Source organism: Schistocerca gregaria, chromosome 1 (genome assembly GCF_023897955.1).
Source record: "Schistocerca gregaria isolate iqSchGreg1 chromosome 1, iqSchGreg1.2, whole genome shotgun sequence".
In the NCBI taxonomy this organism is placed as follows: Eukaryota; Metazoa; Arthropoda; class Insecta; order Orthoptera; family Acrididae; genus Schistocerca; species Schistocerca gregaria.
Genome location: NC_064920.1, coordinates 776,571,796 through 776,588,234, shown reverse-complemented (window position 1 = coordinate 776,588,234; position 16,439 = coordinate 776,571,796). Strand labels below are relative to the sequence as shown.

The 16,439-nt window shown below is 45.2% G+C and overlaps 1 protein-coding gene across 1 annotated transcript in view; it reads left to right on the top strand.

The window, feature by feature from the left end:
• Positions 1-16,439, top strand: part of LOC126268574 (prefoldin subunit 6-like) — a 65,143-nt gene that overhangs the window by 35,910 nt on the left and 12,794 nt on the right. The window contains exon 3 of the mRNA XM_049973921.1: positions 1,621-1,745. Within this exon, the coding sequence (XP_049829878.1) occupies positions 1,621-1,745 (125 nt within the window). The remainder of the gene's footprint in view (positions 1-1,620; positions 1,746-16,439) is intronic.

Below are 16,439 nucleotides of genomic sequence, written 5' to 3'. Positions count from 1 at the left end.
TTCTTTTGTGTACACTGATCGCTCTTGGACTGACAGCGGTGTTGGTTGTGCCTTTGTCGTTGGCACCCATGTCTTTAGATATCAGCTTCCAGTACACTGCTCAGTATTTACAGCCGAGCTCTTCGCCATATGTCAGGCCACGGATTACATACGGCGACACTAACTTTTCAGTGGTGTCCAATGCTCACTCTCTCTCGCCGCCCTTCAAAATCTATGTGCGCTGTGCACCGCCTATCCATTAATGCAGCAGGTCCAGGAAAACTGTCAGTTGCTCACTCCTGGTGGAGCCACTGTGCAGTTTATGTGGGTTCCTCGTCATGTCAGTCTGCCAGTAAATGAGGCCGCTGATGCTGCTGTTGAGGCTGCAGTCCTTGTACCTGAGCACACTAGTTCCTACATTCCCTCCAATTTTCTGTGTTGGTATCTATCAGGAGGTGGTGTCCCTTTGGCATTGCCATTGGTCCTCCCTTCATGGGAGTAAGCTCAGGATTATTAAGCCTCTCCCAGTGGCTTGGACGACCTCCTCTTGGCTCTCCTGCTGGGAGGAGGTAATTTTTAACTAGGCTGTGCGTTGGACACCGCCTTTCAGCCATCGTGATTTGTTAAGTGGTGCTCTCGACATTGCACCCAAGTTTTAACTGTTCACCACTTCCTAGCTGAATGTCCTTTTTTTTCTTTTTTTTTTTTTACCGTTTGTCCCTGCTTGGGTTTGTTTTCTTGAGTTATCAGCCATTTTAGCAAATGACGCATGGGCTCTCAGCCCCATTTTACTTTTTATCCGTCAAAGCAATGTGGCAAAAGCCATTTAATTTTTTGTTTTTGGACCTCTGTTTTCTTATGGTGTCTTTAGTAGCCCTTTCTCCATGTCCTGTTTTTAGCTATCTTCTCTTTTGTCAATTGGGATTGATGTTTAATCATTTTTTAACTCCTGCCTGTTTTTGTGTTCTAAAGTTTTGAGGTGTGCGCATATGACTTCAGTTGTTTTTTGCACCCTGAAACAAAACAAAACAAAACAGGTACCCCCGGGTCATGGATGCATCTTGACAACTCTACAATTTATTCTTGGACAAGACTGTACGATTTACTGCTCCATTTTGTCAACTGTGTGTACTGCTGTATACTTCACTTCTGAGATGACCCCAGACAGAAAAATAGAGAGATTTGTCAGGTCAAGCACAGCCTGTATCTTGCCCTCGAGCATCACCTATCTATCTTGGACCATACAGACATGTTAGATTTAATTTTACATCAGCACCAAAATGTGCCAGTGCCCCACCATGCTTCATCTCATCATGCATTCTTCAACTGTGGAGCATGGGTGAATGGAGACCTGTTAGATGGAGACTTAAACCCACAATATTTCATACTGAAGTCGGTGACAGTTAGCAACCACTCATTCTCATTCATTTCACAAACAGCTCATTGGTGGATCCATGTTTACTGGGAGATTTTTTTTCTATATTGTCGTGTACTTTCGTCATGTCAGTTTTCATTATTAGTTATGATGCACCATATGTATGTAAATAGTATGTAATAAATTTTCTGTTTATTTCGTTCTGGTTTATTAACATATTTTTGATTTAAGTATGCCTTTTTATTTATGACTTACACTTTTTTCAGGAACTTGATCTGCTGAAAAAGGATGCCGAAGTGTATAAAATGATTGGTCCAGTGTTAGTGAAGCAAGATCTTGAAGAAGCTAAGCAAAATGTGGCGAAGCGAATGGACTACATTCGTGGTGAGCTGTAAGTAGACACCATGTAGTTTCCTGTTACACATAATAACATTAGAGCCTGTGAGTTTCATGTAATTTTTTACCACTTGGCACAATAGGTGTAATCTCTCAGATTTTAATGGAGAAATATTTATGCAGATGCTGGTTTGAAAATCGCCCACTTCCCACAAAAAGGAAAAAACGACCATCTCTCTCTCTCTCTCTCTCTCTCTCTCTCTCTCTCTCTCTCTCTCTCTCTCTCTCTCTCCCCCCCCTCCAACCTCCAAACCTCCCCCCCTCCCGCCTTGCCCCCTCGCTCCCCCTCTCCCCCTCTCCCCCCTTGCCCCCCCCCCCCCCCCCCCCCACACACACACACACACAAGCAGTAGCAAGAAATGTGACTAGCAATTCTCTATTTGCACATTTATTCATTTTTTTCAGTCCTTCTGTACTAGCCCACCAATCGCGATTGGTTTTTTGTTAATGGAGTTTTATTTTCCCATAATAAAACTAACTAGTAACAAAAATATTGTACTGGTACTAATAACACAAATGACTTTCAGTTCAAATCCACTGGTATCATAATCTGCAATGACACATCATAGGCTAGACAGTGTTCCGGGTTCGTAATGGCGGGTTGGGAAAGATAGTGTGTTAGCAGCCTTGTGAATCCTTGCGACTCATGTTCATTGCATTGGTGCACTGCTGCTGCCAGTTGAATCCATTATTGCCAGATAGAGATAGGTTTCCCCTGGCATCGAATGTATGGCCACTTTTAAGACAGGCAGAAATTTAAAATCGAACACTGGACATTTTTATATTAATTCCGAGTATAAGATTCATCTGAGTTTTTTAGGTAATTTTTCGAAGAAAAAAGTTTGTCGTATAGACTATGCTGTAATTTTTAGAAAAATCGCACTTGATAATGAATTGTGAGTTTTTGATTTTCTTTTGTGCAATTAAGCAAATATCCCTGCTGCTTGGCAGTGAAGTTGTGCTGAACCAAACAGGACAACTTCCAGCAGAATAAATCAATAAACTCTTTCTCCAAAGTGTCTAGAATACAACAGCCAACTGAAACCCACTGATCAAATTGTACTTTTTCAGTTGAATTTTAAGCAAGGGATTCTTCCAAAATTTTATGCATCTGAGATCCACCTGCACAGTAAGCACATTTCCCCCTGTTGGAATCAATAGATGATGGGTTACAAAATACTTTTACAAGGCATTGCTTGTAACTTCGAATTGTGCTTTTTGTTTTACAGTTTTCTGTTTACTATTTTCTGTCATTTGTTTCATATTTTGGTGATTCATGCACACACAACGTGTGTGTGTGTGTGTGTGTGTGTGTGTGTGTGAGTGTGTTTTATTCATTGTGCCTATCTACCGGCGCTTTCCCGCTTGGTAAGTCTTGGAATCTTTGTTTTTAATATATTTTTCCCATGTGGAAGTTTCTTTCTATTTTATTTACATAAACATAATACTTGGTCACATAAGCTGCAACAAATGAATGCCAGTTTGTCACACAGTTTTTGTTGTACTTTGTTAAAACATATGTTTGATGGTGTATGACTGGAAAACTTTCAACACATTACAAAGTCTGCATATGTTCAAGCAAGTGTGAACATGTCCTGGAATTTCAGAGAATGAAGCTGAGTATGTGTGAGAGCTTGGACTTTAATAACAGACATAAGATTACATAAACAATGCTACTATGTTTACCTGTGCAGCTTTGCAAAATTGTAGCATCTTCTCACAAAGTATTTCACTTCTCTAAAGTGAAATAAATCTAATTGTTGCACAAGAGATGTACAATCTGTAAGAATGGTAATTACGTCTACTCCCATGCCAAAATTGTACAATGCCTGATCCTTCTGTCTTGTACAGCTGTCAAGGAGCAAAGCAAAATCTTTGTTCACATAAGGAGCCATCACATGTATTCATTAAAATCTTTCACTAATCTTTTCTCCATTTTGCCTGATGCAGTACAATTCACAATGACATTGGGGGTTTGCGCAAGTACACTGTTAATCTGTTGCTGAACTTGCGTGGTCCAAATACACTTTTTTTTCTTGCAAAAATAAATAAAATGTAGGTAAAAGAAATCCTGCTTTGTTCAGAACATATTGTGGAGTGTAACTATGAGAAGTGGCTTGCAGCTGGTCTACACCACCTTTAGTGTCATTGTCTCCAACTTTCCTTCATATAACCTAATGAAATGCAGTCAGATCGACATTGTGACATATCTTCTTTGTGTTCCTCATATGGATCATCATCATAATTATCATCTGGTACATACAGTCATGCAGCAATCATTACATATATTATTTATCAATAAATGCAGCCCCCTGCGGGTTCGGGGGTTAGAATAGGCCCGCAGTATTCCTGCCTGTCGTAAGAGGCGACTAAAAGGAGTCTCAAACTTTTCGGCCTTATATGGTGGTCCCCTGTTGCGTTTGACCTCCACCTCTCAAAATTTTCTGAAGAGCGAGCCGATTGGGGAAGGGCGCCTTACTTGGTGCATTGTGTCCATCTTGCGATCAGACCTTTCGCCAGCTTATACACCGTTGAACTGCAGTCCTGTCCGCTCTCCATCTCTTCGGCATGACTCTTTTTCTGCGTGCAGATAACACCTTACACTGTGCAGTGCCTCTTTCTGCACTGACGGCGACCATGGACCACATGTTACCTAACATCCAGCATGGTAGCCAGTCCGTTGTGGTGGGGCCGCCATGTACCCTGTTGGTTGTAGCCCCCTGACAACACAGGGATCGCTCTACTGATGCCTGCGCCGTTAACTCCCCACGTATGCCAAGGAGTAGATGCCTATCCTCCTGAGGTATCGGGACTCCCGGCAACGGCCATCCTGCCAGGTGGCTCTTGCCGTGGCTGGGTGGCGCCCTTGGGGAGGGCCCTTGGTCGGATTAGGTGGCATCAGGGCGGATGACCCGCAATGAAGCGTGGTACATCGTCTCTCGCTGGTGGCCAGCCGCCAGCAGTCTCTAAGCGTTCTCGGGCTCAGATTAACACTCAGAAATACGATCTGAAAACGTTCTCCTCTCTGGCCACACCGTGGGAAGAATGTAAGTCTCAGGATGGCAGTAGCAGTTATTCGCCCCGCTTCTTAGTTTGTACAAGGGTTGATGGGGAGTCTTTTCTGTCCACAAAGCCTCAGTTCTTCGTCGAGCATTTAGAGGTCAAGTTTGGGGAGGTGGAGGGCTTGTCAAAAATGCGCTCTGGGTCAGTCCTGATACAAGCGGCATCCTCTGCCCAGTCACGACGGTTACTCGCTTGTGACAAGTTGGGGGATGTTGCTGTTACGATCACACCCCATAAGAGTTTAAATATGGTCAAGGGAGTTATTTACCATAGGGATCTTCTTTTGCAGTATGATCAAGAGCTGCGCGCCAATTTAGAGCGCCGAGGTGTACATTTCGTCCGGCGCGTTCATAGGGGTCCGAAGGAAAATCAATTGCTACCGGTGTCTTCATCTTGGCCTTCGAAGGGGATACCTTACCGGAAAAGGTCAAGGTGATGGTCTACCGATGTGACGTTAAGCCCTATATCCCTCCCCCGATGCGGTGCTTTTAAGTGCTGGAAGTTTGGCCAAATGTCTTCTCGCTGCACTTCCAGCCTCACATGTCGAGATTGCGGACGCCCATCACATCCCAATACTCAATGTGCCCTGCCTCCCATCTGTGTCAACTGCGGGGAGCACCATTCACCTTGCTCGCCAGACTGCCGAATTTTCCAGAAAGAGCGTAAAATCATGGAATACAAGACCCTAGACCGACTAACCTATACTGAGGCCAAAAGGAAATACGACCGACTCCATCCTGTGAGAATGACATCTTCCTACGCTGCTGCTACAACACCTGTGCTAGCCCCGTCTGTTTCTCAAATTGTGGCCGGAACGACGAGTAGTACAACTCCTCCTGCCCCCTCACCAGTGGGGGGCTCTACCCACCGGGTTGCTCCTGCGCCACCTATCTCAGGAGCAACACCATCCCACCCATCGGGGATGTCCGTCCCCAGTTCTAAGCCGGAGAAGTGTCCAACTTCTTCGGCTTCTCACGCTCGCAAGGGATCCCTTGGGTCCCTCCCTCCCCAGGTTTCCGCCAGCGAGAAGGCTGACGACCGACAGTGGCGTAAGTGCCCGCAATCAGCTGGTCGTAGGGCTTCACGATCCTCCTCCGTCCCGGAGACGGAATCGGTGAAGCCCTCCCAGTCGGTGCGACCCAAGGAACGGCGTGAGAAACCCAAGAAGAGCTCTCAGCCCAAGGAACTCGCGGTGGCAGCCATCCCACTGCAACCTTCCAGCTCTGCGTCTGAGGATGCGGTGGAGATAGGCTCAATCTCGCCGGTCCATCAGACGCCATGGAAAGCACTATCACAGGTGTTAAATCGGAGGCAGCAGGTGACCCAGCAGCGTAATCTCCCTTCCCAATCCCATCATGCCTTTCTCAGCCATGTACAACACCATCCTCCAGTGGAACTGCAGCGGTTTCTTCCACCATCTAGCTGAGCTTCGCCAACTTATCAGCCTTCACCCTTTCCTCTGCATTGCTCTGCAGGAAACTTGGTTTCCAGCAATGTGAACCCCCCGCTCTCCGTGGCTACCGGGGTTATTATAAGAACCGGGCAGCTTATGAAAGGGTGTCTGGTGGCGTCTGCATATATGTCCTGAACTCTCTTCACAGTGAGTCTGTACCTCTCCAAACACCTTTAGAGGCTGTCGCTGTTCGGGTGTGGACGCCACAGGCTGTTACCGTCTGCAGTCTTTACCTTCCACCGGATGGTGATGTCGCACAGCATGTCCTGGCTGCTCTGATAGCCCAATTGCCGCCATCTTTCTTGTTACTGGGCGACTTTAACGCCCATAACCATCTGTGGGGTGGGTCGGTGGCAACAGGTCGAGGCGCCATCATTGAGCATTTATTGGCGCAGCTTGATCTCTCAATTTTAAATGATGGTGCCTTCACCCGCTTCAGTGTGGCACATGGCACATACTCCGCCATTGACCTTTCGATCTGTAGTCCTAGCCTCTTACCGTCTGTCCAATGGAGAGTGCATGACGACCTTTGTGGTAGTGACCACTTTCCGATCTTTCTGTCACTACCACAGCGTCAGTCTTCTGGGCGCCCTAGCAGATGGGCTCTGAACAAGGCTGACTGGGACTTGTTCTCCTCCACTGCCGCTATTGAGCCTCTCTCTAACGATGACATTGATGCAGTGGTTCAATCGGTCACCACCGGCATCGTTACTGCCGCCGAATCTGCCATTCCCCATTCTTGTGGGTCCCCTTGGCGGCGGACTGTGCCTTGGTGGTCGCCTGAGATCGCTGAAGCGATTAAAGCTCGCCGGCGGGCGCTCCGGCGTTACAAGCGACATCCCTCAATCAAACACCTTATCGCCTTTAAACGGCTGCGTGCGCGAGCCCGCCGCATTATCCGCCAACGTAAGCAGGAGTGCTGGGAGCGGTATGTGTCCACCATTGGCCTCCATGTCACTCCATCGCAGGTCTGGGCCAAGATTCGCCGCCTCTATGGCTATCGGACCCCTGTCAGCGTCCCTGCGCTCTCACTGAATGGAGCAGTTTGTACTGACTCCTACGTCATTGCAAACAGCTTGGCAGAGCACTTTGCTCTGAATTCCGCTTCTGCCAACTACCCCTTGGGCTTCCGCTCCATTAAAGAGCGGATAGAACGTCGGAGTCTTTCTTTTCGCACCCACCATCCTGAACTGTACAATGTTCCATTCAGTGAGTGGGAATTCCGCAGTGCCCTCGCCGCTTGTCCTGATACCGCTCCTGGCCCAGATAGCATCCACTCTCAGATGCTGAAACACCTTTCAGTGGACTGCCAGCAACGCCTCCTCGACCTTTACAACAGCATTTGGGTCGAGGGTGAGTTTCCGTCGCAATGGCGGGAAAGTCTTGTTGTCCCCATTCTGAAACCGGGGAAGAACCCTTTGGAGGTGGACAGCTACCGTTCCATTAGCCTCACCAACGTTCTTTGCAAGTTGCTTGAACGGATGGTGAGTCGGTGCTTGAATTGGGTACTGGAGTCTCGGGGCCTTCTGGCTCCGTCTCAGGGCGGATTTCATAAAGGCCGTTTCGCTGACGACAATCTGGTGAGCCTGGAGTCGGCCATCCGTACTGCCTTTGCCCGCCGTCAGCATCTGCTCGCTGTCTTTTTCGACATGCGGAAGGCGTATGATACGACATGGCGTCATCTCATCCTTTCTACGCTTCATGGATGGGGCCTTCAGGCCCTCTGCCGATCTATATCCGCAATTTTCTGTCGTATCGTCGCGGCCTCATATAGTTCCTTCCAAGTCCAGGAGAACGGTGTGCCACAGGGTTCTGTTCTAAGTGTCTGTCTGTTTTTAATAGCCATTAACGGGCTCGCTGCAGCCGTGGGAAATTCTGTCTCTGCTTCGCTGTACGCTGACGACTTCTGCCTTTACTACAGCTCTATTGGCATTGCAGCTGCTGAACGTCAGCTACAGGGCGCAATCCGCAAGGCGCAGTCTTGGGCTGTAGCGCATGGTTTTCAGTTTTCGGCAGCCAAGACCTGCGTTATGCATTTCTGCCGGCGACGCACTGTTCACCCGGAGCCGCGGCTTTATCTTGACGGCGAACTTCTTTCAGTGGTGGAGTCACATAGGTTTTTGGGGGTGGTTTTTGATGCCCGGTTGACTTGGCTGCCTCATATTCGGCAGCTTAAACAGGCGTGTTGGCGGCATCTAAACGCAATGCGATGCCTGAGCCACACCAGGTGGGGCGCCAACCGATCTACTCTACTACGGCTTTACCAGGCGTTGATCCAGTCCCGTCTGGACTATGGGAGTCTGGCTTATGGCTCAGCATCCCAATCTGCGTTGCGGCTGCTGGACCCAATCCTCCACAGCGGGATACGCCTTGCCACTGGTGCCTTCCGGACCAGCCCTGTGGACAGCATACTTGTGGAGTCAGGTGTCCCTCCACTGCGGTTACGACGCCAACAATTACTGGCTGCTTATTCAGCCCATGTTTTTAGCTCGCCCGGGCATCCAAATTATCGTGTCCTGTTCCCGCATTCAGTCGTCCGTCTGCCAGAACGTCGGCCCCGGTCGGGTTTCCGATCGCCGTACACGTCAAACAGCTTCTCTACGGGCTTGAGTGTTTCCCTGTACCAACTCCTTTCCGGGCCCCTCTGCGTACACCCCCATGGTGTGTGCCTCGCCCTTACCTTCGGCTTGACTTGGTACAGGGCCCGAAGGACTCAGTCCCTCTGGTGGCCTTCCGACACCGCTTTTATTCCATCCTGGCCACGTATCAGTGCTCTGGCATTGTCTATACCGACGGTTCAATGGTTGCTGGTCGTGTTGGTTATGCTCTAACTCTAGGGGACCATTCTGAACAACGTTCGTTGCCGGCTGGCTGCAGTGTTTACACTTCTGAACTGGTCGCCATCTCTCGTGCCCTAGAGTATATCCGCACCTGCTCAGGTGAGTCCTTTGTTATCTGTAGCGATTCCCTGAGCGGTTAACGAGCTCTCGACCAGTGTTTCCCTCGTTCTCGTCTAGTGATGGCTATCCAGGAGTCCCTGCATACTCTTGCCCGTTGCGGCAGATCTGTGGTCTTCGTTTGGACCCCGGGCCATGTTGGGATACCCGGAAATGAAACTGTTGACCGCCTGGCGAAAGAGGCCACTAGTGCAACATCTCTGGAGATTGGCCTCCCGGCGACTGATTTGCGGGCACTATTATGCCGCAACGTTTTCGATTTATGGGACACTGATTGGCGCAACCTGCCCGTGCCAAACAAACTCCGCCGTATCAAGGAGGCGACTACTGTGTGGCGGTCATCCATGCGAGCCAACCACAGGGAATCAGTCGTCCTTTGTCGGCTCCGCATTGGCCACACCCAGCTCACGCACAGTTATTTACTGTGTCGTGAGGATCCCCCTCTTTGTCGTTGTGGGGCGTCCTTGACGGTGGTCCATATTCTGTTGGAGTGCGCCCTTTTAACTGTGCTCAGGCAGACTTTTGCGCTGCCTGATACGCTTTCTGCGCTTTTATCTGACGACTCTTCCATAGCGGACATAGTTCTGCGTTTTATTCGGGCAGGGGGATTTTATCGCTTAATGTAAGTGTGTGTTTTTGTGTTGATTCTGGCCTATGGCCTACGATTTGTCTGGTTTTTTTCATGTGTTTCTCGGTGGTTGGCTTTTCCCCTTTTGTTTGTATGGTCGGCCAACCACCGTCACACACTGTGTGATTTTAGTTCGTCTTGTCTGGTCTTTGTCTACGTTTCTCTTGTTCTGTGTCGTCTGTCTTACCGTCTGTTGATCGTTTTTATCCTCTGTGAGTGTTTTTAGTATTTGGAAAAAGGTACCGATGACCGTAGCAGTCTGGTCCCTTTAACCCACACAAACCAACCAACCATCAATAAATGCAGGAAAAAATTGTAAGAATGTTGCACAATCATCCGATCTGTTAAGGAACTTGTGGATTCCTTAAAGTTTGGGAAATGTTTAAGGATCTTGTTATGCAGATCGTGAGCTATATTTGCAAGGTTCATATTGCCCACAGAATATCACTCGCGTATTTAACATGCCCCCCCCCCCCCCCCCCATGAACCATGGACCTTGCCGTTGGTGGGGAGGCTTGCGTGCCTCAGCGATACAGATGGCCGTACCGTAGGTGCAACCACAACGGAGGGGTATCTGTTGAGAGGCCAGACAAACGTGTGGTTCCTGAAGAGGGGCAGCAGCCTTTTCAGTAGTTGCAGGGGCAACAGTCTGGATGATTGACTGATTTGGCCTTGCAACATTAACCAAAACGGCCTTGCTGTGCTGGTACTGCGAACGGCTGAAAGCAAGGGGAAACTACAGCCGTAATTTTTCCCGAGGACATGCAGCTTTACTGTATGATTAAATGATGATGGCATCCTCTTGGGTAAAATATTCCGGAGGTAAAATAGTCTCCCATTCGGATCTCCGGGCGGGGACTACTCAGGAGGATGTCGTTATCAGGAGAAAGAAAACTGGCGTTCTACGGATCGGAGCGTGGAATGTCAGATCCCTTAATCGGGCCGGTAGGTTAGAAAATTTAAAAAGGGAAATGGATAGGTTAAAGTTAGATATAGTGGGAATTAGTGAAGTTCGGTGGCAGGAGGAACAAGACTTCTGGTCAGGTGACTACAGGGTTATAAACACAAAATCAAATAGGGGTAATGCAGGAGTAGGTTTAATAATGAACAGGAAAATAGGAATGCGGGTAAGCTACTACAAACAGCATAGTGAACGCATTATTGTGGCCAAGATAGATATGAAGCCCACACCTACTACAGTAGTACAAGTTTATATGCCAACTAGCTCTGCAGATGATGAAGAAATTGAAGAAATGTACGATGAAATAAAAGAAATTATTCAGATAGTGAAGGGAGACGAAAATTTAATAGTAATGGGTGACTGGAATTCGAGTGTAGGAAAAGGGAGAGAAGGAAACATAGTAGGTGAATATGGATTGGGGCTAAGAAATGAAAGAGGAAGCCGCCTAGTAGAATTTTGCACAGAGCACAACTTAATCATAGCTAACACTTGGTTTAAGAATCATGAAAGAAGGTTGTATACGTGGAAGAACCCTGGAGATACTAAAAGGTATCAGATAGATTATATAATGGTAAGACAGAGATTTAGGAACCAGGTTTTAAGTTGTAAGACATTTCCAGGGGCAGATGTGGACTCTGACCACAATCTATTGGTTATGACCTGTAGATTAAAACTGAAAAAACTGGAAAAATGTGGGAAATTAAGGAGATGGGACCTGGATAAACTGAAAGAACCAGAGGTTGTACAGAGTTTCAGGGAGAGCATAAGGGTACAATTGACAGGAATAGGGGAAAAAAATACAGTAGAAGAAGAATGGGTAGCTCTGAGGGATGTAGTAGTGAAGGCAGCAGAGGATAAAGTAGGTACAAAGACGAGGGCTGCTAGAAATCCTTGGGTAACAGAAGAAATATTGAATTTAATTGATGAAAAGAGAAAATATAAAAATGCAGTAAATGAAGCAGGCAAAAAGGAATACAAACGTCTCAAAAATGAGATCGACAGGAAGTGCAAAATGGCTAAACAGGGATGGCTAGAGGACAAATGTAAGGATGTAGAAGCTTATCTCACTAGGGGTAAGATAGATACTGCCTACAGGAAAATTAAAGAGACCTTTGGAGAGAAGAGAACCACGTGTATGAATATCAAGAGCTCAGATGGCAGCCCAGTTCTAAGCAAAGAAGGGAAGGCAGAAAGGTGGAAGGAGTATATAGAAGGTTTATACAAGGGCGATGTACTTGAGGACAATATTATGGAAATGGAAGAGGATGTAGATGAAGACGAAATGGTAGTTCCGATACTGTGTGAAGAGTTTGACAGAGCACTGAAAGAAATGAGTCGAAACAAGGCCCCCGGAGTAGACAACATTCCATTAGAACTACTGACGGCCTTGGAACAACCAGTCCTGACAAAACTCTACCATCTGGTGAGCAAGATGTATGAGACAGGCGAAATACCCTCAGACTTCAAGAAGAATATAATAATTCCAATCCCAAAGAAAGCAGGTGCTGACAGATGTGAAAATTACCGAACTATTAGTTTAATAAGCCACGGCTGCAAAATATTAACGCGAATTCTTTACAGACGAATGGAAAAACTGGTAGATGCAGACCTCGGGGAGGATCAGTTTGGATTCCGTCGAAATGTTGGAACACGTGAGGCAATACTGACCTTACGACTTATCTTAGAAGAAAGATTAAGAAAAGGCAAACCTACGTTTCTAGCATTTGTAGACTTAGAGAAAGCTTTTGACAATGTTGACTGGAATACTCTTTTTCAAATTCTAAAGGTGGCAGGGGTAAAATACAGGGAGCGAAAGGCTATTTATAATTTGTACAGAAACCAGATGGCAGTCATAAGAGTCGAGGGGCATGAAAGGGAAGCAGTGGTTGGGAAAGGAGTGAGACAGGGTTGTAGCCTCTCCCCGATGTTATTCAATCTGTATATTGAGCAAGCAGTAAAGGAAACAAAAGAAAAATTTGGAGTAGGTATTAAAATTCATGGAGATGAAGTAAAAACTTTGAGGTTCGCCGATGACATTGTAATTCTGTCAGAGACGGCAAAGGACTTGGAAGAGCAGTTGAATGGAATGGACAGTGTCTTGAAAGGAGGATATAAGATGAACATTAACAAAAGCAAAACGAGAATAATGGAATGTAGTCAAATTAAATCGGGTGATGCTGAGGGAATTAGATTAGGAAATGAGACACTTAAAGTAGTAAAGGAGTTTTGCTATTTAGGAAGTAAAATAACTGATGATGGTCGAAGTAGAGAGGATATAAAATGTAGACTGGCAATGGCAAGGAAAGCGTTTCTGAAGAAGAGAAATTTGTTAACATCGAATATAGATTTATGTATCAGGAAGTCGTTTCTGAAAGTATTTGTTTGGAGTGTAGCCATGTATGGAAGTGAAACATGGACGATAACTAGTTTGGACAAGAAGAGAATAGAAGCTTTCGAAATGTGGTGCTACAGAAGAATACTGAAGATAAGGTGGATAGAGCACGTAACTAATGAGGAGGTATTGAATAGGATTGGGGAGAAGAGAAGTTTGTGGCACAACTTGACTAGAAGAAGGGATCGGTTGGTAGGACATGTTTTGAGGCATCAAGGGATCACAAATTTAGCATTGGAGGGCAGCGGGGAGGGTAAAAACTGTAGAGGGAGACCGAGAGATGAGTACACTAAGCAGATTCAGAAGGATGTAGGTTGCAGTAGGTACTGGGAGATGAAGCAGCTTGCGCAGGATAGAGTAGCATGGAGAGCTGCATCAAACCAGTCTCAGGACTGAAGACAACAACAACAACAATTTAACATGCGCACGTCCAAAGGCACAAACAATCTACTGCTAGCCAAGTAACTTCATAAAAAGGAGTCCATCCTCCACAGTGCACTGTAGTCAATTGAAGTCTGTGATGTATTTGTTCCAATGTTTCTTTGTTTAGATGTAGTGTTCTCATACCACAGTGTAAATTGATCTTGCATCGCACCTACACAGTGGGGTCCAATCTACTAAGAGGTTTGCAATTTAATTTCTATAGGAGATCCTGTATTTTTTCAACAGGACTTGACACTTGAATCCCATGATTACAAGGCAATGAGCCTCCAGACATTATGTGCTTCCTATATGTTCTATATGTGTACTACGTGTTATGACTCTTGCATTCCGTTTTGGAAGTTTTGGTTCTTGAATTCCTTTGTTGTAACATAGCTCATACCTGTACATTTGTTTTTTATTTCTGTTGGCTATCTATGTGGTATCTCGCCTGCTCTCGCTATTCATCACATTTACTTGTGATGGTAATCTATAAAATTAAAAAAAATTATATTTGTGAAACCGAGCTTTGAACTTAGCTCGCCCACCTGTCAGTGAAATACCGTGACATCTTGGCTCCGTCACCATGGCTCTTGTCCTACCCTCAGTGCTGTACTTGTTAGGGTTGGACCTTCTTCACAGTTCAGTACATCTTCTGCCTCTGTGTTCAGTTTCTCAAGGGCTATCCACTGGGCCATCTTACCACTAAATCTGAGGGTGATGCAATACGGAGATTCCCTTGTTAGTAAAATTTCATATTTTTTTAAAGTCCATATCATCACTACATCTGTGCCAAATTTCAAGAAATTGTGAGATGGTGAGATTTAGACTGTGTGTCGATTTTACATGGAATAACCACAAGATGAATTTTTTTTATTCACTTCACTGTGTGTATTTTACTGAGACTCGCCAGTTCGAAAAAAGCTGCTTGATTGACCTTGTGAATCCCTTTGCATCCTTCTCAGTCATCTTCCTAAGAAAATATCATTGACATTACATGGAGCCCAGATCATCCTTGAAGCCGTTAAGTACATTGACTATGGAACACCAGGCATAGACCAAATACCCAAATCATGCAGATTTCTCACTGATTCAGTTTTGTCGGAGTTGTTCATAAACTTATGGAAACTATTTTTTTTACTTAATTTTTTATTAATGGTCTTTTGGACCTCTTAGGTACCATAAACTGTTTCAGTACTTTAGCTTTTGTTGTTCTCTTCTTCTTCTCTGGGACTCATTCACCCTCTCACTGTGTCCTCTTCCTCTATCAGCACCTCTTTGTGTTGTTATTTTGCTGGTTATCTTTTGATGTCTTCATGTTAAACAGCTACAGTACTGGGCCTATTTTCTTCACTGAGCTGCAGTAACCATTCAAATTTAACAATATTAAGAGGAATGCTAGTATCTCATTTGTTGACATATTTTGCTAAATGCAGCTCAATTTTAGCATCACTTTCATGTGTCTTATATTCTGCAACATAATTGTTTTTCAGTGAATAGTTTGTGAGTATAAGCATATCATCCATGGCACAGTTTTAGGAAATTTGAGAGTTTTATAGTTGAAAAAAAAATCATGAGGTATATTTTTAAACACACGTGTCTTCTACACACTCCTGTTTGATTCTGTATGAAAATTGTAACGTATCGCATACTGTTTCTTTCTAGATCATGATAAAAGGTTGGTTCCATAAATTCACAGTTAATGTAAGTATAATATGAAAACAGGAGCTTTTTGAATTTGAAATGTTTTATTGTCCCATGAACTAATAATTAGGTGGAGATGTACAGAAACATAATCTTGTGAACCATTAACAGTCAGATGCAAGTGTCATGATGATTGCACTGCCTCGTGGTATCTATGAAAAATCTACTTAATGGTACAATAAATTGTATCAAATTAAAAAAGCTACTGGTTGCATATTGTACGTACATAAGCAATCAATTTAAAACTCAGTTGCAATTTGTTGCCCACAATGGATATAATGAAAGGTTTCACAGACAAAGCTGCACCACATTGCTCACGCTGGTAACATGTCTCTTTGTGTGAGAAGTTTTTCCATTTGCTTTCTTGAACCTGGAGGTTCACCATGCTATACATTAGCAGCATGTTTCCTACTTCCAGTTGGCATATATTCCAGAAAATGTCTCTGTGTCAAGCTACCTACAGTTCTGTATTTTACAGTGGTGCCAGTAACTTGTTGCACACCCCCATCAGTGAGCTCAGCTGCAAGTAAAGTGATAGTCAGACATAGTTACTGTCTTCTGGTGCACTGAATTGTAAGACTAAGATGCACTTGATAGTGCCATTAGCAAAAGATTTATATACAATTTCCTCCAGCATTTGACCATCCTCTGCAGAAATACATTGTACTGCAAATGTTGGTATGCAAGGTTGACACCAGCATTGTTCACATTGTATTCTAATGGCTGGGTGATCCAAATGATGTTATGTTCCTCGTAGACAATGAATATACAGCACAGCTGTCTTTTCATTTCATTGCTAACATGTTCTCTTCACATACTTATGTCATTTCATCCTCTTTCAATTTAGTTGCAACTAAATCTTTTTACATTGTTTGCCTGGATTTGCTTACAGTACCCACAGCACCAGTTCATTCCTGATCCAAGTGCTTGAAGACGCCTAGGCTAGAGCAAAATGCGTCTAAGTGAACAGTGTGGCCATTGTTCAGCAGATCACTGTCAGAGAGCAGCCACATGACAGCTGCAAATTATGCATTGTTGACTGTCTATTTTCCAGTGTAAACCTCAAAATTAGTTATGGGACTACTGTTTGCTGCTGCAGCAGCATATAACA